The sequence below is a fragment of the Euleptes europaea genome, chromosome 13 (genome assembly GCF_029931775.1).
Source record: "Euleptes europaea isolate rEulEur1 chromosome 13, rEulEur1.hap1, whole genome shotgun sequence".
Lineage (NCBI taxonomy): Eukaryota > Metazoa > Chordata > Lepidosauria > Squamata > Sphaerodactylidae > Euleptes > Euleptes europaea.
Genome location: NC_079324.1, coordinates 39,304,055 through 39,330,396, shown reverse-complemented (window position 1 = coordinate 39,330,396; position 26,342 = coordinate 39,304,055). Strand labels below are relative to the sequence as shown.

Here is a 26,342-nt window from a genome sequence, read left to right as displayed (position 1 = left end):
GTAAGCCAGTTTTATTCTCCCTTAAGTGGTAGAGAAAGTTGGCATATAAAAAACCAACTCTTCTTCTTCTTTAAGGTGCCACAGAACTCCTGTTTTAGTTTTCCTATGATAGACTTCACTAGAGAAGGCACAGGTTCCGTGGAGTTCCCTTGTGGATGAAGTTGCTTGATCGGCCCTGCGCCGTTGAGTGTTGCTTGCTGCTTCAACCACCAGAGGGCCCTGCAACACAGCAGTAATCCTGACCACAGAAGCAACGGAACAAGCAGAAGGGTGAAGTCTGGGGACCTCCTTCTCCCCCCACCCCCAGGACGGCTGCAATTATTGTGCGATAGGCCGGGCCTTTGAAGCTTTCAATGGGAGCGTGACTCACCGTGCCAAAGTCTTTTGAAAGCCCTCCTGCTTGACTTGATCTGGTTTTACACCCCTGCAAATGGAAGAGTTGTTGGTGACCCATTTAAGAGATTCTGAAGCACGCAGCCATCTTTGACAAGCAGCCCCAGATTTTGATAGACCTGGACTAGGGCGGGGGGCGGGCGGGGAGCAATTCTGGCATGCCATGATTTCTGCCTGAATTAGCCTCTCCCAAGAGTATCTCCCCCCCCCCCCAGGCTTACAGACTCAAGAATGAATTAGGACTGTGTGGCGTTTGCTGCTCGGGTTATCTACATAAAGCTACAGGTATGGCAGGTAATGCTAATTAGCAAATAGGTGCATTTAATTAGTATTTAATAATCAAGTTTGTATAACTGCAAGTATGGCTGACGTTTTGAGGGGACGTCTGTCTCTTAATGGCTGTGTTAAGGGAAGCTTGAGAGTTACCATAAATCTCGTCCCTGGGATGAGTGCAGCTTTTTGAGCCCTGGAGGGGGAGAGAGAGACAAGTAGGATAATGGTGAATGACTAAAGAGCCAGTCCAGTCGGCCCTCCTTGCTGCTAAATTATGGAGTGTTGTTTTACATTTGCATGTATTCTCTCACTCCCCTTTGGGGCTAGATAGAAGCATAAACCGTTTTTAAACGGGATCGGCCATGCTTACTGGAAACCTGTCAGCAGGAGGGAAGAAAAGGCACACATGCTTCAGACCTTTGCACTTCTTATGAGTGCTGTAATTATTGGTTATACATTTATTTGTTCTCCTTCCTTCACTGAGCTCCCACACATACAATGACCACGTAAGGTAGCGTAGCTTGAACGATGATCGTTGGTCGGAGGAGAAAGTCTTTCAAAACTCATGCACCCAGGTCATTTTGAGTTTTCACATCTATAATGTTGGTAAAGCAAGAGCCCTGAAAGGTAAGTCACTATTGTTTTCTTAAGAATGCAGGTGTTGGGGAGGTTCTGGCCTGTAAAAGCCCAGTGCATTCCTGTCCAAGGCCAGATCTGAACCTAGCTTACAGGTCAGCACCTTACAACCTAAGCTTATTTCAAAGGGAAGATGCCAGCTCTCGTTTTCAGTGATACAATCCCATCCTTGGTTTTGTTGGTAGGGTGTCCCCGGGAGTAAGGAAGCAGGCCTGGTACAAGATTAGTCCTACTCTTGATAGCTGGGAAGCAGTGAGACAAATGACTTGCATTTATTTCCCCAGTCAGCCACCTCAATGTGCCTGCAGAAACCACCCAGCAATGAAACTCCCTATAACTACTGAATACATGAGCAACAGTGATTGACAAGCCTAGTGTGTACCTCCCTCCCTTCCTCCCACCCTCTCAAAAATGATGCACCAGGCTTTGTGATTGTGCCACGATGGTCAAAGCTGCCTGCTGCTCTTGCCCAGTTTGTTGCCATGGCAGAAAGTCAAGACCACTCGGTGGGCCCATTTTAACGTGATCTTGTGAAGTTTTACACACCTGGCTTTACTTTTTTTTTTTTTTTTGTAAAGCACGTGCTTAGGGTGAGTCTTTTAAAATAGCAGGGTTGGCCATGGTGTGTGTGAGGGGGAGGGGTTTCACCCTCCCTATTAATTGGCAAATGCTATGTTTTCTATAGAAGGTGCTGCCTATCAGGAAGCCCAAGAGGTCCTGGCTCCTTAGTAGAAGCTCACAGGCGCCACTACTCTCCAGTCTTCCTAACCACAGACCACACTTTCCTTCCTGCCCCTCCCCAGCCCTGTGCCATGGAGAATAACTTGTCTGGACACCAAAAGCTAATAAAATAGCCATCCAAACCCAGCTCCCATTCACATGTATATTAACTGGTGCTGGCTGAGAGCAGCATTAACCCTGTGTTGCCTGCCTCTGTTTACTGCCCGGGGGGTTCTTATGGTCGGTGGCCAGCAGAATAAGCTGTCCTAGAGAGCTCTTGCTGCAGAATAATATAGGTTTAAACAAGTTCACCCACTCTTCTCCCCCGCCCCCCCGGTTGGCACTGATCACTTTATTCTCTCCCCTGCCTAAGTACAGAAAATGTCTAATAATAAAATGTCTAATAATTTATGTATCCATATAGTAGTTCCATGAGGTAGGCTGTTAATGCTCCCATTTCAGTCTGGACAGCTGAGTCTGAGTTGTTCGCTCTACTATAGTCCAGTAGTCCATGGATAAACAGCATTTTAAAGGCAGTAGTAGCTATCTGGATGATCTGACTTGGATGGCCCAGGCTAGCCTGATCTCATCAGATCTCAGAAGCTAAGCAGGGTCAGCCCTCGTTAGTATTTGGATGGGAGACCACCAAGGAATACCAGGGTTGCTGTGCAGAGGAAGGCACTGGCAAACCACCTCTGTTAGTCTCTTGCCATGAAAACCCCAAAAGGGGTCGCCATAAGTCGGCTGCAACTTGAAGGCACTTTACACACATACACACAGTAGCTATCACATTTTTACCCTACCCTTCCTCCAGGGAGCTCAGAGTATGATACGTGGTTCTCTCGTATTTTATTTTCACAACATCCCTATGAGGTAGGTTGCGCTGAGAGTAATTGCTCCAAGGTCACTGAGTGGATGGGATTTCAACCCATATTTTCTGTGTCCTTCTGTGATACTACATGCCGGCATCTGCCTCTCTTACTGAGTAAAGCAATCACTTGGTCTTCTGCTGTAAGAAATAACCATTCAATGTGTTTCAATGCCCCTTTGTGCTGTTCAGTAAACTGCAATACAGGATTGCAGTACATGCATGCTCTGCCATCCCTTGCAGTTGTGTCAAAGTTCAGGATCTCTTTTCTCAAAGAGGTTGTAGAATATGCATATAGTAAGGCAGGTATTGGTCTGTTAGCTAAATTTGGCAGGTGAAAACCTGGATTTGACAGACCTTGAACCGTTGAATTAATATAAATGTTAAATAGCAGAGGAGGCAGAATACAGCCTTGCTTCACTCTCCTCTTGACAGGGACTCTGGAAGATAGGTGGCCCTGTTGGCTACATATTACAGTAAATAAATTGTTTTCATGCAACATATGAATGAATAGTCTGCAATCTACTGAAGACACTTCTAATGCAGTCCATAAACTATCCTGGGCAATAATATCAAAAGCCATTCTGTAATCTATAAAGGCCACATAGAGTATCCTATGGGTCCTGGCACTGTATTTCATTGCTAGATGATATAAAATCAGGCATTGATCCAGAGGGGAGTGAGTGGGGCCTAAAGCCCACTTGTTCTCCAATTATGATGTTCTTTCAATATAACCAGCCCCAAAACTTCCAGCACCAGTGCCAGGTATAAAGCTTACTCACTACACCGAGCAAACTAGCAGGGCGATAATTAAACGGGCTACATTTATCCCCCTTTTATATGTAGGGACGGTAATGGCTAGGCCCCAAACAGTGGGGATCCGTGCTGTCTAGTCAATAGTTGTAAAAAGCACAGCCAGCACTGGCGCCCACCACTCAATGATTCTTTTTATCAACTCTGGAGGAACCATTTATTTATTTATTTCTACCCCCACCCTCTATCCCCGACCGAAGCTGGGCTTAGAGCAGCGAACAACATAAAACATAACAATTTCATCAACAATAAAACACAATAATCTATAGTCATTAAACCACTTCAGCGATAACCAGTTCAAAGAACTAATTGGTTCCAGTGAGTAAAACAAGCGGCGCACTGTAGAGAACAGAACCAAAGAAGCTCAGAACCACAGTCAGTGCCCCCTAGATAATATAACATTGGGGGGGGGGGTAAGGAGGCCAGCTCTGGTGGAACCGTTGTTGCCTTCAACTATAAACCTGGTGGAATATCTCTGTGGAATTCTTTGAGGTCCCACAAGGCCCTGGCCTCATTAGAAAGAGAATTCCTCCAGGCCGGAGCCAGGGCTTTTTCCTCCTAGTTGAGGACAGCCTTAGGGCCCGGGACCATCAGTAAATTGCTATTCGCAGATCGTAATGCTCTCTGGGGGGTGAACCAGGTACAATGGTCCCATCATGTAAGGCTTTAAAGGTTAAAACCAGCACCTTGAACCTGATCTGGTGCCCCACCTGGAGCCATTGCAGAGCAGCACCCTCAAGCTTTCCCTAACTTTAACGCCATTCTTGGAATAGAATCGGGGCAGATGTCACTTTAAGCTTGTAGTTGGTATCAAGCTATATGTTTTTGGCTCAAGCTAAACCTGTCTGGATTAACCCCCTTAATTCTTCAGGATAGGTACCGCTTAGGTTGGGTAGATGTGGCTGAGAATAAAATACAACTTCTCGGCTTCTTCCCCTTAGCAATATGCCATCTTGGGTTCTCAAGAGCTAAAGAAATACTTAAACAACAAATCTGGGCTACAGCTCTTCAAGCTGATAGAGCTCAGGCACGTCTCTATACAGCGGTGGGGAATCGTAGCCAAAACTTTGTGCTAGGGAGCTATCTTTATGCTTTAGAATTCTCCAAATACTGCAGAGCGTTCACCCTAGTGGGTTTTAATTGTTTGCCCTCAGCATTATTGGAAGGGAGATACTTACATATTCCCTACCCTCAGTGCCTGTGTTCCTGCGAATTGAATGCAGTTGAAACAGTGGAACAAGTATTATTATTTTGTCCATTTTATAAGGACATCCATTCTACATCTCTCACCCCTACTCTATCCAAGTTCCCAGGAAGATCTGCAAAATTCTACACTTCTCCTCCTTGCAGACCACTCCAATGAGACCACTTCTAAAGTGACCAAATTCTGTGCTGAGACTTTGCCCATAAAAAGCACATATTCCAAACGTTTAATAACCTTTATGTATAATTAATTACAGCACAATAAGATAATGCATTTTAATATTGGTATATAGATAGATAATTTATTTACAGCCCTTAGCCAGATAAAACAATATTGGTATATTAATTTTACATTTATATGTAAACTGTGCTGTTAAATTGTTGTTGACTGATCTCTTGATTGTAACGTTGATTGATTGATGGAAAGAGGTTGTAACAGCACAGAGACAGAAGATGACTGGAGTTAAAATCCTCCTAAACCACATCAGAGGCCAGGAGATTAGCCTCATGAAGGCAGATGATAACCAAGACTACCCCTTTCCCACTTGAGTTCAAGCTGAGTTGTGAAATGGAACAGATATTAGGCAAATCTTTCAACTGGGCCAAATACCTTGAATCTCTTCACTCTAGAAGGAGACAAAGGCCCAGGCAAAAAGAAGAATAATCCCATACCGAGGAGCTGATAGTTAAGGTCAAAGTGATGGACTAGCAGCCACTGGGCTGGAGAAAATAAAACAGATCATCAAAGCCCCATTTCTGACTTACAATCAAAACCTACACATCTTTTCTACTAGTGCTTCCCTTGGATCGAAGAAAGTCAAGGTTTCAGACAACTGTCTATTTCTGACTATCACTGTTTGCATGAAACACATCACTGGCCATGATCCATCATAGTTAGGCACGCTTACGCCCATTTGCAGAGTTGGACCACTCATGAGGCCTGGTTATGTTAACCCACCTCAGATACCAAAACAGTCAGCTACTCAGTTTATGATCACCAGGGGGATGGGGCTTTAGGCACCAAAAATACCTTGGGCAGTTTCCATCCCCTTGATTTTAGTGGGACTTTAGTTCGCTCATAACAGTGTGTTTGTTTGGAGTCCATCTCCTGTAGCTCCTCCAGCCTTATGACAGAGCTTGTGACCCATATGGTCAAAACTCACAAGTGCTCTTTAGCCTAACAGAAATCGCTATTCTGTGATAAAGAAATTTTCATTTTGGTGTTTTCAACAATCCTACTTTGGCTGCTTACAATTCCTGTTTCCAAGACCCCATACATTGTGTACAACTGGCAAGAATGTACACAACTGCAGATTTAATCTGGTCTTTTTCCAGCTCAGGCTGTATCTTTAGCATGCATATATGAGATCTCAATGCCCCTTGTAAAACCCAGATTAATTAATCGAAAATAGCTACTATTCCCAAATGCTCCTTTTACAGTCTCGTAATGTGTACCGGTAATAGAATCTGAGAGTGTGTGTTTATTTTCTGCCCTTCATTAAGCACCCAGCTGAAAAGCAAGAGGGAAGTTCAGATATATACTTGAGCCTACCTTAAGAACATTGGCAGAACCCTGCTGGAATAGTCCAGCATCCTTTTCCCCACAATGGCCAGTCAAATGCTCCAAGAGCATCCGCAAGTAGAGTAGCCAAGGCAACGGTGCCACTCTCCCAATAAACTAGAACTCTGGCATACTCTGCCTCTGAGCATGGAGGTTCCATTTTGCCATCATGGCTATTAGCTACCAAAGGACCTTTCCTCTACGCATTAGTTCAATCCCCCTTTCATGCCATTTCAGCAAGAGGTCATTATTACATCGTGTGACAGTGAGTTCCACAAGTATACATCCTATGCCTTCAGTCCGTTATTTTTTATGAGGGTCTAGTTGGAATGAAATGAAAGAAGAAAAATGTGTCTCTGCTTCCCTTTCTCCACCCCATACATAAATTTGGGCCTCTTTCACACACACCCCCACCCCAGGCGTCGTCCTCTCAACTCAAAAGTCCTGAACACTTTAACCTTTCCTCCTAGGGAAGTGGCTTTTGAGGAGAGGGCTCAGTTTAGGCCTTCAGGTGGTGTCTGGTGGCCCCACAAGAAGGGAGAGGGGGCACACACACCCCACGCCGCACTCAGAGCCAGACCCCCCCTCCCCCATGCACGTTCACATCTATAACGTATGGGTAGCTGTGTTAGTCTGTCTGCAGTAGTAGAAAAGGGCAAGAGTCCAGTAGCACCTGAAAGACTAACAGAAATATTTTCTGGCAGGGTAGGAGCTTTCGTGAGCCACGGCTCACTTCATCAGATGCACTGGCAGGCACACTCAAAGCTACAAGAGTCCAGTAGCACCTTAAAGACTAACAGAAATATTTCGTGAGCTGTAGCTCACGAAAGCTCCTACCCTACCAGAAAATATTTTTGTTAGTCTTTAAGGTGCTACTGGACCCTTGCTCTTTTCTACCTCTATAACGTGATTGTTTTGTGGGCGGCAGGATGATGAATACGGACTAATCCGAATTCATTAATGCGGATCAATCCATCGCCATTAATAGTCATTAATTCGGATTTTAAAAAAAACACACCAGCCGGGCGTCTTTCTCAGAAGGCAGCTGGCGCTCCTCGCCGCACTAGGGACTGACTCAGTTCTGGGGAGGGGGCGGGGAAGAGGGGGTTTTTTTTTGGGTGGGGGGGGAGGCGACACTGCAGTGCTGCCGGGGGCGGCTGCGCGCGCGGCGCCTCCTCGCCCGGCCGGCCGAAGCGCTCGCGGCTCCCCAGGGGGACGGAGGGAGCAACACGTGCAGCTGGGCTGCTGCTGGGCCGCCCTCCTCGCCCGCGCTGCGTTGCGCTGCGCCGAGCGCGGGCCGGCGGACGGGCGCGCGCGCTCCCCCGCGGCGCTGCAGGAGACGGAGCCCGGAGAGGCGGCGCGAGGCAGCCTCGCTGCGCTCCTGGACGGCCGCGAGGCAGGTAGGTGGAGGCAGGAGGGAGCCCGGGGTGGGGTGGTGGTGGAAAGGGCCGGCGAGCCGGAGCGGCGCCAGGCCGGCCAGCAACCACCTGTTCGCCGGCTCCAGTGCCAGTTGCGCGCCGGAGATGCCCCCTTTCCGCCCGAGCCCTCTTCCAAGCAAGCAGGCCGGGGGGTCTGGGGGGGGGGCTCCGGGAGCAAAGCGGCTCCTCCCCCCCTCGCACCCGCCGTGGGAGCCGGAGTGGGCAGCGCTGGAGCTGCCGCGCAGGCAGTATCATCGGCCCAGGGCTCTTACGCAGGGGGAGAGGGGGGTGGTGTTGTGTGTGCGTGGGGGGGATCCATCCGTTGGAGAGGGGAGGCTGCCTCGGAGGGTCTCAGCCCTGCCCCTCCCTCTTGAGGCTGCGAGGCTCCGCCCCCTCCTCTCCCCCCCCCCGCCCGCCGGCCTGAGCCCGCCTCAAGGGCTCTCCTCCGTCCCCTGTAGGAGCGTGGCCCTTGGACGGCAGCCCTTCCTCCTGCTGAAGATGGCTGAGAAGCTGGCTCCCCCGGGGGAGCTGTTCTTGCGCAAGGGCCGGGAGTCGGTCTCCTCCCTGGATCTGGACCGCCTGACGCCGGGAGAAGAGTCCTCGGATAGCGAAGGGGAGCAGGACGGCGCCTCTCACAAGCTCATCCGCAAGGTGTCCACCTCTGGCCAGATGAGGACCAAGGTAAAGGAAAGGATGCTGGGTCCAAGGGTTTTTTTTTTTTGGGGGGGGGGGGGTGAACAGAGCTGTTGCATTCTTCTCCGGCCACTTTGCTGCCTGCTGGGGGTGGGGGATCAGCCAGCTTGGATCACATTCTCTTCTGCTTAGCAAAATCGACCAGGATTTGAACCTTGATGGTAGTACCTGTGAGACAGCTGGTGTTGAATCGCTCAGCGAGGCCATTTTCCTGCTACCTGCTTTCCTCGGAAGCTGCTGTCCATGTGCAAAATTCTCCCTGTGGTGGGTTTTATTTATTTATTTATTTATTGCTGCTCTTGTGCTTCAGGGCCGCTATCTTGAACTTGCCCCAGAGAGCTTCCTGCCTAGTGGATGAGGGTAATGTGAAGAACAGGTGAACGGCCCTCCTGTGGGAGACTGCAATAAATCTCCTGAAATGCAAATTCTTTGCAAATATTGGCTGATAAGCCATGTTCATCCTATTCGAGCTGAACAAACTCCAACTAATAAAGAGGGCTGAGATGTTCTCCTGTGCAGAGAATCCCTCAACAGCCCCCCCCCCCGGTGTTTCTCTGCAAGTATCCAGAACTGGCCAGTGTTGGAGGCATTCTCTTGGGCAAAGAAACCCAAGAATGGATTCGGACAGGTTGGTCTTTGCTTGTGTGCCTGAAAGGGCAGATAGCCTTATTCTGGATTCATAGAGCAGTTCCCCATATCCTTTCGGTGAGTCTTGCTTGGGGTTTGATTCATTTAGCTGCACTTGACTGATCATGGAGCCCCGGTCGCCATTTCCTAGCAAAGTACTCACTTCAACAAAGTCTTAGAATTCAGCCTCCCAAATGTTGATGTCTCAGGAACGAACGGGTCACTGTGGCTTCTCTGTGACTTCTCAGCCTTGTGTGATCACACTTGCAGGTCTGCATTAGCTCTTTTTACCCCCTAAATGATTCTGAGTCACTAAATAGACTCCGCCACAAAACCTGTAACCATGCGCTCTGGCAACAAACTTCTTCAAGATTTTACTGTTGTCTTCATTGCTGTTAAAGTTTTAAATGGAGGGGTCCGGTCCAGTAAGGTCTTCCTCCAAATTAAAAAAAAAAAAAAACAGTAGCCATTTGAGCTGGGTCTAAGGCTGATTTTGACATATAATGATACTTATGAAACGTGGTGATGCATCATAAGGCAAATTCAAGGTGAGAGTTTGCAAGCACAATCCATGTGCTGAAAGTTAAATTCCTGTCTGCTTGAGCTTTTGAATCTTTCCTGCAGAACCTCCCTGGATTTTGTGATCTAAAACTAATGTTGTTTTGTGGAACAGCTAGGTTCGAATCCAGTAGCACCTTAGAGCCCAAGAAGATTTCCGGAGTATAAGCTTTCGAGAGTCAAAGCTCCCTTTGTCAGAAAGGGAGTTATTTTGTGAGTATTCCTTGTGAAGAAAATAGATTGGAATGATCCCTTGCTAGCCAGGGCAGCTGAACTCTTACCTGCACGTTCTTCATAGGAGAGAAGACTGCAGGAGCCACGGAGAATTGTTTTAAGATGCTCAAGAAGCATGCATGAGCCAGAGATACGATCGAAATAAAAGCAATCGGAGGAAGATGTTTTATTGTTTCTTGGAGACAATAGGGGGAAAATCAATTCTGAGCTATTACAAAAATTAGCTGATGAGTGTGCTCTGAAATCCATCCCCAGCTGTTCACAGCAGCCTTGAGTCGGCTGGCATTATTGACAAATGATTAGATGTTTGTGCGTGCAAAAACCAGCATCTGCACTTTTGCTCGTTGGGTGGACAATGACAAGAGCGTCAAATTCCACCCTTCAGGGCATGCAACGGTGACAAGCCAGGAGGGTGTTCCATTCTGGGGAAGCTGGTGTGTCCTATTCTATCCCTGAAGTGATGACTACAGCAGCTAAGGAACTGGTGCGCTTTGGGGGCTCAGTTTGGACAAACAGATCTGAGCATTTCTGTGTGTGGATGGGAGCACAGCTTGCTGCAATTTGACAGATGAGGATGTAAAAACTGGGCTTCGCTAAAGCATGCTGCAAAGGAGTGGCTTGGGGTGGAGGGAGTTACCATGAAAGATGCCAGGAAAGCTGGCCAAGGAAGAGGCACAGGGAGTTGGAACGCTGAGCTCCCTTTTAATCTCCTAATAGCATTTTAGGCTTGTCGTTTTCCCTGAGGGTGTCCTGTTCACATTGGGAGCCATCCGTAGTAGCTCCTTTATATAGGGTGCTGGTTTGTTTCAAATTGTGTGCAGTCTCTGAACTAAGGGCAGGGTGGCCCCCTTGCTGTTCCCAATAGTGGCAGGCTTCAGTTGAAAGGGAGGGCAGTTTTGCTCCCAGGTGAGGCTAAGGCAGTTTTTCTTCCCCTGCCCAACCATTTAATTCCCCAGAATTTCTTCCCTCTACATGATGGATTTTATTCTTCTAGCATGGCAAAGAACAAGATTTGGTAGTATGCTTGTTAGGAAAGGCAGACTCCTAAGAATTGCATGATGATGCCACTTGGAAAACAAGTGTTGTATTTGCATCGAGCCTGAGGATTCCTTAGTGTAGAGTATCAGTCTCTGCCTTGTGGTGAGGTACCTGAGGCCTTTGGCTTTATGATATATGCACTCTTTCCCCAAAAAAGTTTAGCAAACCTGTGTCCTTCTTAACACCACAGCAGATCATCTTGAAGAGTCAAGAAAGGTCTTTGTAGACCTCCCTTTCTCCATACAGTCTGTGAGGAGCAGGGCCCCTGAACCAAAACGCGGCAGGACAATCTGTCTTTAGAAGGGCCCTTCTTCCTGTCTCTGCATAATGTCTCCCCAAAAAAAAAAAAAAAAAGGCTGACTAACAAAGGAGAGCCGGTTTCTGGGGTGCGCTGTAAGGAGTAAATTGGGTAAAGGCTGCTTCATAATTCCTCCGTGTTCAAACATTTGCACCAAGTGGCAGTGAAAATTGGAACGGGCTTTTCTGGCCCTGGAGGATTCTTCAGCAGTGGCTCCTGCTTGTGAATGTGGGGTGGCATTGATTTGTGGGGATCTTGCTTAGAAGGGGGAATGAAATGGCTTGAGACAGTTGTTAGATAGCCAAGGAACGGCATTGTGATGGAGCATGTCACAAATTGCGGTTAATCTGATGATAATGCCTAGAGCATCTACATGTATTGGACCTTTTTTTTTGCTACTTATGTGCATTGAGCATTATTAATTTTTTAAATGGAGATCCCTGTCTCAGCATAAGAGCTTTTTTTTATAAGTAAAGTTCATCACTAAAACAAATCAATAAAGTAATAATTACAAAGCACCTGTTTGCCCAGCATCAGGAATGGTTAATTTGCCGGGGGTGTGTGTGTGTTGCTCATTCACTTCGTTTGGAGAGATTTCAGTCAGTTTTGGAGTTCACCTTCCTAGATAGGTTAATCTCCTCAAAAAATTTAGCTACTTCTTAACTCACCCATCATAACTCTAGATCACTTACAAAAAATTAAATAGTTCTGGGCCCAGTACGAATTCGAGTTTTCCAGCGCTTGTTTTCCTCCATTGTGAGAATTGTGGTGGTCTTCCAAATACCTGTGTCCTTAAAAAAAAAAATTAGAAATCCATTGTCACAGCAAAGGAACCTTTAGTGAGGGACTCATTTAAAAGCTTTTTGGAAGTCTGGGTATTTAATGCTTTTGAGATCTATTTATGAGTGCCTTCTCTCAAAGAATTATTGGAGGTTGGTGCGGCAGGCCTTCCCCTTGGAAAATCCATGTTGCTTTTTCCACTGCAAGGCTTGTTTACTGATATGTTTAACAGTTCTAGCTTTAGTAATATCTGTCCACCCCCTTTATCAGGAAATATGTAAGGGCTAATGAGCCTGTACCTTTCTAGTTCCCCATCCCAACCCTGAATTTCTTTTAAGAAACAGTTGATGTTTTGTCTGTCTTCCAGTTCTTTGGGTTGGAGGCTGATTTTAACAAGTTGCATCTTTTTAGTGAAAGATCAGCATTTCCATATGTGCGTTTTTAAGAATTCTCAAGCAAATACTATCCTGCCTCGGTAATTTGAAAGATGGCTTTAAAGCTTAATCCTTGTCACTTCTATCAGATAAAACAGTGGGGCGAATGTGGGTCTCTCTCCCCAGTGGCTTCCACAGCTAATTAAAACCATTCATTTTGCAATCTCTCTGTTCTTTCAGTGTAAAAAAATCATTCTCTATTCCAGCCGTAGTTTGTTCATTTTGTGTGTGTGTTTAAGGAACATTCTTAAGCATGAAAAAGTTTTCTGGATTGCTTCATATTTATTAATATTTAAATATGATAAAATAAAGATGCTGGAATGTATAAAGAATCTTATCTGCAGACAAAACGGAAGGAAATGTGTAGAAAGGGGCCAGGAGCCCTGTATAATCAAAGAGCCAAACTATATCAAAATTAGGAGTAAGAGATTAACAAAAAGCTGGTGTAAGAAAGGCCATTTGCATAATAGAAAATATACAGCTTAACATGATGCAATATTAAGTAGTATGTCCTTTATCAAGAAAAGTCTCTGCCACCCAAACACTGGTTGTTGTGTCCTTCCTTAGGAAATGGCACACAAGAGACTGCACAAAAAGCAATAAACGTACACAGAAGTGCCCTGCACTTTTAGCACAGTGGCATAAATCTGTGCATGGTTTGTACTTGGATTACAGGCATCTCTTTATAATTTCCCTTTCTGTGAAGCATACCTAAGAAACCTTTGTAGTCCCATACAAATCTTTTCCTATCCTTCCCTTCACATACAGGTTATTTCAGTATCCCACCTACCCCACCATTATTCCTTAGATACTGGATTTTATTTTTAAAGGAGACATATTTGGTTCTAGAGCCATAGGTGTACAATATTCTTGGTTCTACACCCCTAGAGTTGAACATATTTGAATGAGGCAAAAACGTGTTCTGTTGGACCTTTCAGGTTCTCATCCCCTTGCCCCCGACTTCGAAGAGCCAGGAACCCATGAAATATGAACCCTCTGGGTTTTGGTTTGGGCATCTGAATTAATGCCTGAAAACATATTTTAGGTTGCCCTCATTAGATAGCTGCTCTGAGGAGCCCCTCATGGCCCAAGAAGTGAACTGGAGGCTCTCAAGGGGCTGTGGATTCTGCAGCTGCACGTCCCTCGGTGTATTGCCTGGCGATGAGTCACCACTGCAGTCTCCAGCACCGAGAGAAGCCTGGTTGCCTGCAACTGCCATCTGCCTGGACCGCCGCAAGTCAGAGCATTTTTGCGCGCACTCCAAAGGCTAACCGAGCTGCTTCGGAGCAGAGAGTTGTGGCTTTACCTTGCCTCTTCCAGGCCTAAAGGAAGGCTTGCCAAGGGTGTTCCCTGAACACCTGGCTTTGTAGCACTTTTTGTGAATGGGAGGCAGAGTACTGACTGAGCGTTGCTCGGCTAGAGCGGCACAGCAGAGGAGAGCTCAGCGTAGTCTTTGAACAGGACCAAAGGGATTGCCTGGACAGGCTCTTCTTTCCCTTCGGCTGTGCCGGGCAAGGAGAGGCTGTTCCCAGCACCCTGGAGAGCGCTTCTGTAGCAGAGCGAGGCCCTCTGGCAGCGGCCACGGCCCAGCTGCACTAAACTTATTTGGGCTCCATTGACAGGAGGAAGCGATGATTCTCCTCTCCATCTTGTGCCCTGCCCTTTCTTCCAGGAGCTCGGAGCATTGATTTAGCTTCTCAACAGCCACGTGAAATTAGGTTAGCCTGAGCGAGAGAGCACAGTGCAACTTAACTTACCCAAAGGGGGGGGCGCAACAGGCTTGGAGGCTGGGGCTCGGGATTGAGCCAAATGCAGCACTAGTTTTCCCGTACCACACATGCTTGTTTCCCTACACAAAGCCAGGCTGTGAAATGGGGTTATTGTAAAGCGCCGCTTCAGAGTTGCCGTAGGCAAACATGGCCCCTGCGTAATATACCAAGGGCACTTTTTCAAATGTATCTGAACCATTTTAGTAATGCTATGGAAGCTTGTGTGGTGTTTAAATGCCCCCCCCTCCATTAAGCTGAGGCTTGCATAAGACCACTGTGTGGGTTAAATGTTGAGCTGGGATGGGGGGGCTTCCCAATTTTCTTGTTTTATCTCTACACTTTGCCAGTTCTAAGTGAGCATCTCATTATTGTTTGGTGGGCTGACACTTGTCTGTATAAAAGCCGGCACACTGTTTTGTTACGCACAATGCCTCCTCTGGCAGAAGCTGGACTGATGTTATCCTGTATACGTTCTTGCTGATTTTAGGAAGGCTGAATAATAGTAGTTCATAGAATCTCCCCACACACACACACACACACGCACACCTTTTCCTTTTCACTTCTGGAATATGAAGATTGACCAGCTGAATGCCCCCAATTTCACCAAGAGCCCTTAAGAGTTACACCTGGGCACTTATTTATTTATTTACTCCATTTAGACCTTTTCTTTTCTCTTCAGTGGGGCCCCAAAGCAACTTACGTTGTTCTCATCTCCTCCATTTCATCCTCACAACCCTGTGAGGTAGGCTAGGCTGAGAGGCAGTGACTGGCCTAAGGTCAGCCAGCAAGCATCTATGGCAGAGCAAGGATTCGAACCTGGATCTCCCAGATGCTAGTCCAACACTCTAACCATTACACCACTCAGATTTCCTTCTTCAAAGAAGCCAGTGGACACCGATATTGGGCAGTGATGTTACGGGGGTTTCTCACATCTCTGTGAGCGTGATGCCATTTTGTGTGGGTTTCATTCTTCTTGTTCTTCCCCGGGGGATGTCCAAAATCAAATCCTGTACTTAAAAGCTACTGAAAGAAAGCCTACCGATTAAGTCGATATACGCAGATGCAACTTGTTTGCATAACGCCATTTGGCTTCCCTGATTAAAGGTTTGGGGACTTTTCTAGCATGGCATTTCTAGTTGCTCTGGTAATACACAAGTCATCTTAGCCTTGTGGATGAGCTCATTCTGAAGTTCCAACCAAAGTGAAAGAAACCAGGCAGGGCCGGCTGGCCCACTCCAGCCACCCACCTTTTCCCTGGGGCTGAAATAAATCCTGCAGTTGTCTCCCTTTGCAGATACTCCAGAGGGGCAGGTGTGCTGTGCAAAAAGGGCAAGGAAACGTACAAAGACTATGAAACCGGGCTCCCCCTCTTTTGAGCAGCTGCCAGGGGAATGGAGGTGGGCTAATAATAGCTGGCAATAGCCCCATTTCTTGCACTTAATGAGCCTGGGGCTCCAAGGTTGTGTCCTTGTTCTGAAGAAGAATTCTTCCCCCCCCCCCTTCGACATCGGGTCTTGGTTTCGCAATGGAAAGTGGCAACCCAATTAGAGGTGTTGTCTCAATTGGAAACTGGGAGGGGTGTGTGTGGAGAGGCAGCTGGGCAGGCGAAAGGCTACAGAGACAATTACATCTCATCCAGTCAGAACAGGAATCTGGAGCTCAAACCCTCTCTCGTCCTCCAAGGCTGGCACAGGTAGCGGATGAGTATTTACCTAGGAGGTTGGCCGGTTGCATGAACGCTAGCTGCTGACCATCTTAGCAGTGCCGCCAAAGAGCCAGGCCCAACTCAGCATATTTCTTGTCATCCCTGCACATTTCCTGGCCCAGCTGAATATTTGGAGCATCCATCACCCTGTGTGGCAGTGTCATTACTTAAGGCAAGATGATGATGCAATAGGCGTTGGGTCTGTCTGCTCTTCTTCTGTGGGGCTGGGGCTCTGCGCTCTGGGTAGCAGCAGCCCTGCTTGTATGATAGACGCAGCAGGACCCTGCAGCCAGCATGCAGATGTCTCAAGCTTAAAGCCCAAACTGGCACGATCCAAATTGTTGTGAAAGTCAGTGCACCTTTCAGTTAAAGCAGAGGCTATTCTGTGCTTCCGGGCATCCCTTAGAAATCGTGGCCCACTCTAACCTCTGAGGCCACCCCATATGTAACCAGCTCTGCAACACAGAGCAAAAAATGGAAGTTTTTATTGCTGTGAGTGTTTCCCCAAACCTTTGGCTTCTGGAGCTGGAGAAAGTTGTTTTCTCATTACGCAGTTTTTACACCTTCCTGTTGCTACCATGAAAAGATGCAGAAAGCAGGGCCCTGAAGAGCCGATTGAAGATTGAAGCCAATACGGCAATTTTGGAAGTCCAGCGGGTGAAGCTGATGGCTGGCTCTGTGGAGGGGTTGCTTTCCCGTCCTTTGTTCAATGCTGTGTTTGGGGGGCCCATTTCCTGCTATTGTTCTGCTGCTGCATTGGGGATCTCATAAGTTGCAGCGGAGTGCTGTTCGGAGGGGTGCGGAGACCCAAGGTCCACGTTTCCATCGGATGGAAACAAAGGCTTCCTACTTGCTCTTAGTTCTGAACTCTTAACAGCGCTGGGGTTTAGCGTGACATTGTGTTGTAACCACCTTCTGCCAAGCGCAGAGCACACCCACCGCATTCAGCTTCCTGATGGGGAAGCGGGTTGAGCTGACTTACAGGCAGGGAAACCAAGAAGTCAGAGCAGAGCCAGAGAAAACTGCGCTGGTGATCCACCCCAAGTTTACAGCAAAGTTCCCAGCTGCAGCGGGATCTGACCCTGGTGCCGAGTTAGAAGGCTTACCTCTCCCTCCCGTGGCTTACAATAATGAGGTTGAAGAGGCAGTGCGCCTACTCCCAAGGTTTGCTGTGGCGTGCAGCAATTAGAGGGAGCCGCAGGCCTTTCCGTAATGGGCTTTATTGTGCTGCTGGAAGGCTTGTAGGAAGCTGTTTATTATGCAGACGAAGGGAGCAAGGCTGGCGATAAAGAGGGCTTATTAGGCACTTGGCTGCTATGCGAGGGGCCATCGGTGAGCACAGCTTCCCTGTACTCTCAAAAACCCAAATCGGCATTGTTGTTTCTTAAATGGGGGAATGTGGGGAGATGCCAGCCCTTCCTCTTGCTTACCCTACCCAGTTCTCTCTCGTTCCCAAGGCAAATCCGTGGATGGGTTAGCAAGGGCCCTGGGGGTGGGGGGCGCTCATCACTGCCTGAGGTTGTTACATGTGAGATGGGGCTGGAAATCCCCATCACACTTATTTAAATGTATTGGTGTTTGCATTCAAGCCATTGAAGCCCACAATGGCCTGGCCGCTTTCCTAAATTCTTGTTAGAAGCCTTGAACTCAGCAAAGACTGAATATATGTAGAGCACTGAATAAGCTGTAGGGAAATCATATCCTTGACCAGAACGAAGCCTAACAGAGCAGTTTGGCAGCTCGCTCTGGTCTGAACACGTAAAGGTGCCTTATACAGTGTAAGATCACCGATTCATCCAGGGAGTATTGTTTGCACTGACTGGCAGCTGCTTTCCTGGGTCTCTGCCAGGGAGGAGTGTAGAATGAACCTTCAACCTTCGGCATGCAAAGAATGGACTCTGCCTCCCCCTTGCAGGTATTTTGTCTCTTCGTCCTGGAGGCCTTGCACTCATGAGGGTGGACTGTTCCTACAGAGTGTGTATGCCTCGTTTTCTTGTGCTGGGCAGAGATGCAGGTTCAGTGGCAGATGGACCACAAAGAACCTCCTTGGCTTCAAGAGGGTTGGGCAAATGATCGGAAGCCTCAGTTGTGGCCCTGCTGTACCGGGTGGGGTAATTCTCCCCATACATACGACAGTTTTTCCCTAGCTGTATGGCAGGGCATCAGGGGCTGTTTCAGCACTCTGTGTGTGTGTGTGTGGGGGGGGGGAGCTGGGACTGCATCAAATATAGTCTCCTAGGAAACCTTCTGGAGGATGGGTTTGCTTGTACGCCAGGCCGTGTTTGAAGTCAGGGTAGAATTTCCTCTTGGCCAGCTAAGCAGTCTTAACTGCATCATTTGCCTGGGTGCCCGGGCCTTCCTTCCTCATGCCTTGTTGGGATGCAGTGACCAGGGCAGCAAAGCTTGCTGCGTTAGGATGTTGTCATGGAACTGGAATTCACAGCTCTGAGGTCATCTCAATGACACAGGTGTTTTTGATTGGCAAGGAAATTTCAGAGCCGAACTGAACCAATAGGTTGTTTGTTCTGTTACAGATGAATAGAAGCAGCTATCGGGGATAGGCTGAGAGCTCTTGATGTCACCACTGAATAGCAAACACGTGGAACGTGACTGTTCCTGGATCTCTCCCCCCCCTCTTACTTCTTACCAAAAATCGATAAAATGAAAACAATTTTGCAGGAGATGAGATCCAAGAGGGGTTTGGAAGGAGCTGAGCATCCTGAGAAACAGGATTTTGGCAATCTCAAGCACCCGCCTAAAATGATCAACTATGTGTCATGATCAGAATACATCACCCTGTCTGCTTTAGGTGTGGGTAGGATGGAATACAGATGGAGGAGGGGGAAGCCATCATCAAAAGAAAGATTATCTCTGTTCAGAGAAGCCATTGAAGCAGAAAGCCTAAGGCTTCAAAGGTACTCAGCAAACCAGCAAGGAAGTAGAAATTGCTGCCTCTTCCTCTCTGAATATGCTTGTTGTGTGTTGAGTGAATAGGAGATTCAAAACAGGACGTCAAGCAAGATAAACGAGGGACCCACTTCTATAAGGGTCTAGCGGGATGTGCCACCAAATGACTCCCTTTATAGACTCTCCACAACCCAGAAAGCATATTTTCCCATGTTTGGATGCCACATCTCTTTTATGATATTGCTTCTAAAACACTGACGCCCAATTCAAAAGGAAGTGCATGTTACCAAAGTCACGAGATCCCATTCCCAAGCAATTTGTACAAGACACAGTTCCTAACTAGAAGTGACATTTCCCATGTGTACACTTACAAGCACTTATAAGTGTACACTTATGTCTGGCTGGAGCATTTGAGAGGACAAGGTGCGTGGCCTGCATGGTCCCTTCCAACTCTATGATTCAATGCTTGTGGCTTAAAAGGGTAGTTTTTTCTAGAATCTTCCAAAAGGTGCCATGTTGACGGTTCACTCCTTGCAGGGTCCTGCTGGAACTTGAATTTCCTTTCGTTGGAGAGCGTCTTTTCTCCTGTGACCATATGACCTCTTCCCCTCCCCAGAATGGTGGTGGTACTTCTAGGCCAACCCGAGGGCTATTTTTAGCAGTTCCTCCCCGATAAGATCACGCCCTTCCACCTCTGTGTTGCGCTGCCTGAAACTGTTATGAATGACTCAGCCGCTGCAGCTTGTGATCAGCAAACTGAGAGTTTCCTCCTTGGTTTGCCTGCTGTCCTACTTCGGAACCAGAGGCTGACTGACGGAGGGAGCGTGTTGTAGGTTGTGCCGCTCTTGGCGGCTCCTGTCACTTGGGCATCAGTTAGGGCAGGATCTGGCACTTCTCTGAGGGCCAAAACTACGTTCTCAGTCATGTGAATGTTTTCCTCAAGAGAAGAAGGCTTGTTTAAAAAAAAAAAAAAATCCAAAACAGTTAAAGGAATCTTCAGTTTGGAATGGAAGTTCATGCAGGTGAGAAGGAATCCTTTTCATTTTCCTGTGGGCTGTTTTTGTTGTCGAAATGGCCTCCTCTGAACTCCTTTTTGACCCCATGGGAGGATAGAGGTAGTTGTGTCTTTCTTTCCCACAGGGATGCTGTTTTGATAAGCAGGGCTGGATCTTGGGGGGGGGGGCGGTCTGGCAGGGGCACTTCCCCCCGTGCAAGGAGAGGGGGTGCTAGCACAGGCATGGGCAGAAGGAGCACCACAGTGGCATGGGCGCCGCTGCCCATCCACAGCCCCGCTGGTGTGCGCACCTTCTGCCCAGCCACTGCGCGCACCGCCCACCCTGCCACTGCTGTCCCTCTCTTATTGTTTCTGTAGGGGCGGCCGCGGTGTACCCGGCACATTTGTCTCCACCCCAGCGCCTGGCTTCAGCACGCACTGCACACCCCTCGCTCCCTGCCCCGGATGCACCTTCCCCCAGCTCCATGCCTGTTGATAAGTACAATACATAAGAAAATAGGGGACCTCCATTCCCCTCCTTACATGAACTGTGGCTTCCTGTAGCAGTTTTAGCTTTAAGAACACCCGGGAAGATGCTTCAGGTGTAGGTGCCCCTCTGATAGTGGGAAAGGTGTGAAGATGGCTTGCTTTATTCCCTTGTTCTGCAGTGACCATTTATTAGCATCCATGCGGGGCTGTCTGGAAGAGTCCCCATTTTGATGGGCTTTGATATTGCCATGTTTCAGCAAGCAGGCTTTGTAAACCTGGTGATTTCTGTCCTTTTGATTCCTTGAAACTTGTTGTGCAGGTCACAGATCCATGACACTCAACTCATTCCCTTCCTCACTGATCTGCCTTCCCTGCATCTGGGATTTGAGGAGGCTCAAGGCATTGTTTTCTTGACTGAGGGATGCTAGCTATGGCAGTAGGAGTGAACGAGACCCTGTTCTGCAAAATTATGGTGTCCACATCTATAGAAAAACCATCACCCCGGTTAGGTTTAACTTAATTTTGCAATATTGGTCTGAAAACAGCCTCAGAGAAAGAGAAAGAGCAGACAGGGAACGGAAGTTGCAGAGAGCAGAACTGGAAATTGCGCCAGTGTTTCCTGTGCCAGGGTAAAGACAGAACAGGGGGGTTGTTCTGGAAGGGACCTCATTCCATCCAGTCCAAACTGCTCTTGTTTTTTCCAGGGCAGAATTCTGGGAAAAGATGGCCCTGAAAGCAGGGCAGAAGCTGGCAGTGCATGGTGCTGGTTGGCTGAACCCTGTGATGTCATCTTGAAATCTCTCTCTCTCCCCCCTCTCCAACCCCAAAGAAATGCCCCTTCAAATTATTAATAAGGCAGTGAATGTTCAGATAATACTCATGCACTTCAAAAAGGTAAGAAAAAAATAGGCAGCCCGCCTGAACACAGGAGAAGGGGCAGGACTGTTGACTGAGACAATGTTTGATTCGTCAGTCTGTTCTGGTAGTATTTCTGTTGTGAAGCTGAGTGTCCATCCCCCGCCGCCCCATGGCTAAGGGGTGAGCTGTGAGCTCTGCTCACTCTTATATCAGTCCAGATTCTTGGTTGTCTTTCCTTTTCACATCAAGGATCAATCTGTCTGCCTAGTCTACTCCACACCACAGCTGTGGACCTGGGAGGTTTAAAGAGAAATGCAAAGCAATCCCATTGCAATCTGAAAGCAAGATGCTAGACCAGGGGTATCAAACATAAGGCCTGGGGGCCGGATTCAGCCCCTTGAGAGCTCTTATCCAGCCCATGAGCCAGCCAAGATAGCCACCCCCCACGTTCTCGATCCGGGCTGGTGAGGCATGGCCCAGCCCAACCAAGTGACATTTATGTCATATCCGGCCCTCGTAACAATTGAGTGCGACATCCCTGTGCTAGACTCTCCCGCTGCTGCTGGTTTAATCTTGGTCACCAAAGGAAAAAGATTTGGGGCCTGTTTTGGGATTTCCTTCAGCAGCTTCTGCTAATGTGAGAGGGGGGGGTTGTGCAGGAGGGCCCAAAGACATGCTCATGCCAACATGCTCACGCTTGACTGGTTGGAAACTGCCCCTTGAAGCTTTATCAGGTTTGGGGACAAACATTAACATGTTAATACTGAGCCTCAGATAAAGGCCAGCTGTAGCTGAGGAGTTGCGGGTTGGCGGTAAAGAGGGCAGCGGTTCCATATCCTGTCTGAGCCAAGACCGAGCACCTCTCCTGTAAGGAGACGGGGCTGCTTTTGCGCACTCCAATAAGATGCCACCCTTGACAGACACTGGAGTTTCTGCTCTAGAAAGTGAGGCACAGCAGGCTGAAGGAGGACCTGATCAGCACATGGGAAGAGCAGAAACCCAGATTAAAGGGAAACAGACTGCTGATCCACATGTGTCCTTTGGGGCTGTCTGCACGTGAGGGTCTGTTCTCATGAAATCTGAAGGATCACCTGCTGCCTCTGGGATCCCCTGCCATTTGCACTGAGGTGAATGGCAGTGGATGGTTAAGGCCACCCTAGTTGTGACACCACATCTTGGCAATTGTACTCTGTGCGGGGTTCACCTGGTGTCTTCCTTGTTTGGCCTTAAGAGTCCTGCCAAGGACCTTTTTTATTCCCTCAAGTCAAGCCTTTTGCTCAGTTGCTCTTTCCTCCTCCTTTCTTTTCATGCGTAACTTTGGTCCACTAGGTTTTTTTTCCTTTTGTTTCTGCTGCTATATTATCGTGATGTAATTTTGTAGTGTTTTAATTTTACTTATTGTATTTTTAATTACTGTTTGCTGCTTGAAGGAATTGACTTTTTGACAAAGTGAGGCAAATGTGACCCCAATAAATAAAAATTAATTATGTGCCATCAATCCTAACGTACCGTAACAGGCCTGGTCCTCTGATCAGCATATCAGTATGACACCGGATCATCATGTACAGATTTGATCTCTTTCACAACGTGTGTTTTTAAAAATGTAGTGTGTGAAGGGGCTCTGAGATTTGAGGAATAGTGTGCCTTGGGAAGTTCAGGGTGGTTTTTTTTGTTTTGTTACAGGCAACAACTTCCTCCCCCCTCCCCCCTTGCAATACAGCCATGCCAAACCACTGGTGGGTACTAGTGTTCTCATCCCCCCTAGGGTTTCCAGGTCCCTCTTCGCCACCGGCAGGAGGTTTTGGGGGCAGAGCCTGAGGAGGGACTTGGTGAGGGACTTCAATACCATAGAGTCCAATAGCCAAAGTTGACGTTTTCTCCAGGGGAACTGATCTCTGTTGGTTGGAGATCAGTTGTAATAGCAGGAGATCTCCAGCTAGTACCTGGAGATTGGCAACCCTATCCCCCCTTTGGGGGGGCACAAGGAGGTCTTGTTCCTATCACCATTAAAAAAAACCTCTGGAACTGTAAAGTGATGCCCGTGCAGCCAGTCGGTGCTTCTGGGCTTGTTACAGGGTCACTGCCTGTGTTAGGGTTGCCACCATCCAGCTGGGGCCTGGACTCATGGAATGACAGCTGATCTTCAGACTACAGAGAATAGTTCCCACATGAAGCTGCCTTATACTGAATCAGACCCTCAGTCCATCAAAGTCTGTATTGTCTTCTCAGACCAGCAGCAGTTCTCCAGGGTCTCAGGCAGAAGTCTTTCACATCACCTACTTGCCTAGTCCCTTTAACTGGAGATGCCAGGGATTAAACCTGGGAGCTTCTGCATGCCAAGCAGATGCTCTACCACAGAGCCACAGCCCCTCCCTGGAGGACATGGCAGCTTCGGAGGGCAGAATCTATAGCACCACATCCCTGCTGATTTCCCTCCCCTCCCCAAACTCCACCCTCTCCAGGCTCTGCCCCCGAATCTCAGGAATTCCCCTAGGTTCTGAGAGTTGACATCTGTGATGGGGAGACATCACTGGTCTTGGGGTGGTCTGGCCCAATCCAAGCAAACACGGGGAGAGGGCATGGCTCAGTGGTAGAACATCTGCTTGCCATGCAGAAGGTCCCAGGTTCAATCCCTGGCATCTCCAGTTAAAGGGACTAGGCAAGTAGGTGATGTGAAAGACCTCTGCCTGAGATCCTGGAAAGCCGCTGCCGGTCTGAGTAGTCAATACTGACTTTGATGGACCAAGGGTCTGATTCAGTATAAGGCAGCATCATGTGTTCATATGCTGTGGTGTTGTGAATATGGGTGAATTCCATCAGCAATCACCTCTCCCAGCAGGTATGAGCCAGGAAGGCTCCTTTAGTCCTTTGTTTGGCCCATGCCCTGCATGCAGCCTGTTCTCCCACCCCACCTGAAGGGAGGGGTCGGGGCACTGTGATTGCATTGGGCTGCTGCTCCTGCAGCTGCGTCCAAAGAGGTCACGCTGACCTGCGGGCTCGGAGAGGCCGTGAAGCGAAGCCTCCAAGTTCTTGTTCCCCTCCGTCAGTCAGGCAAAAAGCAACAGGCTCGGCAGGGAGCCAGGCGCATGTCCCTGTTCTCCCTTGCCTGACTCGGTCTTCCTCTCCCAGCATCTCCTGCTCTATTTTTATCCCTTGTCTGTCCACCTGCTGCTTCCCTGACTCACTTCCTCATTGTTTACCTGCACGGCAGGAAAGGCAGGCGTGGCTCATTTTGCATGCCGGCCTCCCATTTGCTGGGGAGGCTCCTTTGAGGAGACGGTCTCTGCGCTGCGGAGCCGCAGGCAGGCAGGCTTGTCCCCCTCGAACAATGAATGGCCGGGGAAGGCCGGAGGAGAGAGGAGGGCACAAGGAATGCGTGGCCGGAGGCTGGTGATCCTATAGGGCAAGGTTTGGACAACAGTTCACTGGAGGGAGATGAACGTTCTCCCTGCGTGCTCTCCTTCTCTTTCTGTTTCTTTCACATGCGCATGGGGGGGGGGCTCATTCCATACCGGGCATGGAAGAGCTGTTGCAGAGCAGCGAAGCCCTTGTACACGGTTCCTCTCTCCAAAAGCTTGGCTTTTGTACTTGGCTGCATCCCTGATCAATATTGGTGACTCTCAGGGAAGAGTGTATCATACCATTCATGATGGAGGTGTGGTGGTTTCCAGCATGGGGTGGAATGGGGGAACTAGCCTGTGACTTTAGGGACTCCTTTCTTGGCTGTCCCCCTCCTGACTGCTTCATTGTGGAACATCCATCGGTCGTATTTGTTCTCCCTTAGTTGCCCCATCTCCATAATGTACAGGCATCAATGCAGAGAAAGTGCAGCTGTGTACATTCACAGCTCCGTCTCCTCTTTGTTGTTCATATAATGATCATAGCCTCACGAAGGGGGCAAACGGTTTGGGGAGACAAGAGGTCCTGCTCAACCCAATGAGAAAATGGGATGCTCCCCAAATACAGACCTTCCAGGCTGCTGCATAGGTAGCCACAAAACCCTTTCAAAAGGAGGCGGGCTGCCTCCCGCACACACTTCCATTGTCTCTCCAGCGTGGTGGCTAGATTTACTTCCTTCTGAGGCTGGTGCCCAGGCTGCAAGGGAGAGCTGGGGTAGCCAAAGAGAGGGAGAGAGAAGCATAGAGTTTGTGTCTGTTTACCTTGAGTTTTCCTCCAAAGGACTTTTGCTTGGTCGTACTCAAAATAAACAGGTCTAGAATCATTTCTACCTGGGTTAGGTAAGAGAATGTAAGGATTCCAGGGCACTTAGTGGTCAGTTTGATTATTATTATTTTTAGCCTGCCTTTCCCCACCTGCCAAAGGTTCTTTGTCAGCCCTACGGGTCCTCCTATGGGAAGAATGTTTTGCCTTCCAGTTAAGGTTTGCACCCACCTTGTGCACTGCGACCTCAGTGGTGCCCGTTCATTTTCAGAATCCTAAGGAATGCGGAGAAATGTGGGTTGCACCAGATGGGGTGTCCTGGGTGAGCCAGTCTCTATAGTTGACAGTAGCTTGTCTCCATTCATGCACAGCAGGAAACTTGCGCTGGTGTTCACATGGACAACTGTACAATGTTTTAGGGTGTATATCTTATTCATTTAGCTATTAGTACCCCGCTTTTCTTCCGAACTAGCTTATCACCCTGTCCTCCCTCCTCTGTTTTATCCTTATAACAAGAATCCTGTGAGGAAGGTTAAGCTGAGAGAAAGTGAGTAGCCCAAGGTCACTCAGCGAGCTCCGTGGCAGAGTGGGAAGTCAGACCTAGGCCTCAGACCCTGATCCAAAACTTTAACCACTACACTAGCTGAGGTGTGTGTGCTATGTAAAGGAAACCTCCATATTCAGAGGTAGTATACCACTCTATACCAGGTGTACAACAGTGGGTGTGTTTGGGGGGGCGTTACCGTCATACCTGGCTTGAAAGTGTCCTGATATCATCTGGTTGACCACCGTGAGAAACAGGATGCTGGACTAGATGGACCTTTGGCCCGATCCATCAGGGCTCTAATGCTGTGCTTTCAAGGAGTCCCCGGCCGGAGGCAACGTGAGCTCAGCAGGCTTCTCTAAAATGAA

General features: G+C 48.3%; 1 protein-coding gene across 1 annotated transcript in view; it reads left to right on the top strand.

Annotated features, from left to right (window-relative positions):
• Nucleotides 1–8,383: 8,383 nt before the first annotated feature.
• DGKK (diacylglycerol kinase kappa) overlaps nucleotides 8,384–26,342 on the top strand; it is a 52,316-nt gene continuing 34,357 nt past the window's right edge. Inside the window, exon 1 of the mRNA XM_056859208.1 lies at nucleotides 8,384–8,566. Within this exon, the coding sequence (XP_056715186.1) occupies nucleotides 8,384–8,566 (183 nt within the window). The remainder of the gene's footprint in view (nucleotides 8,567–26,342) is intronic.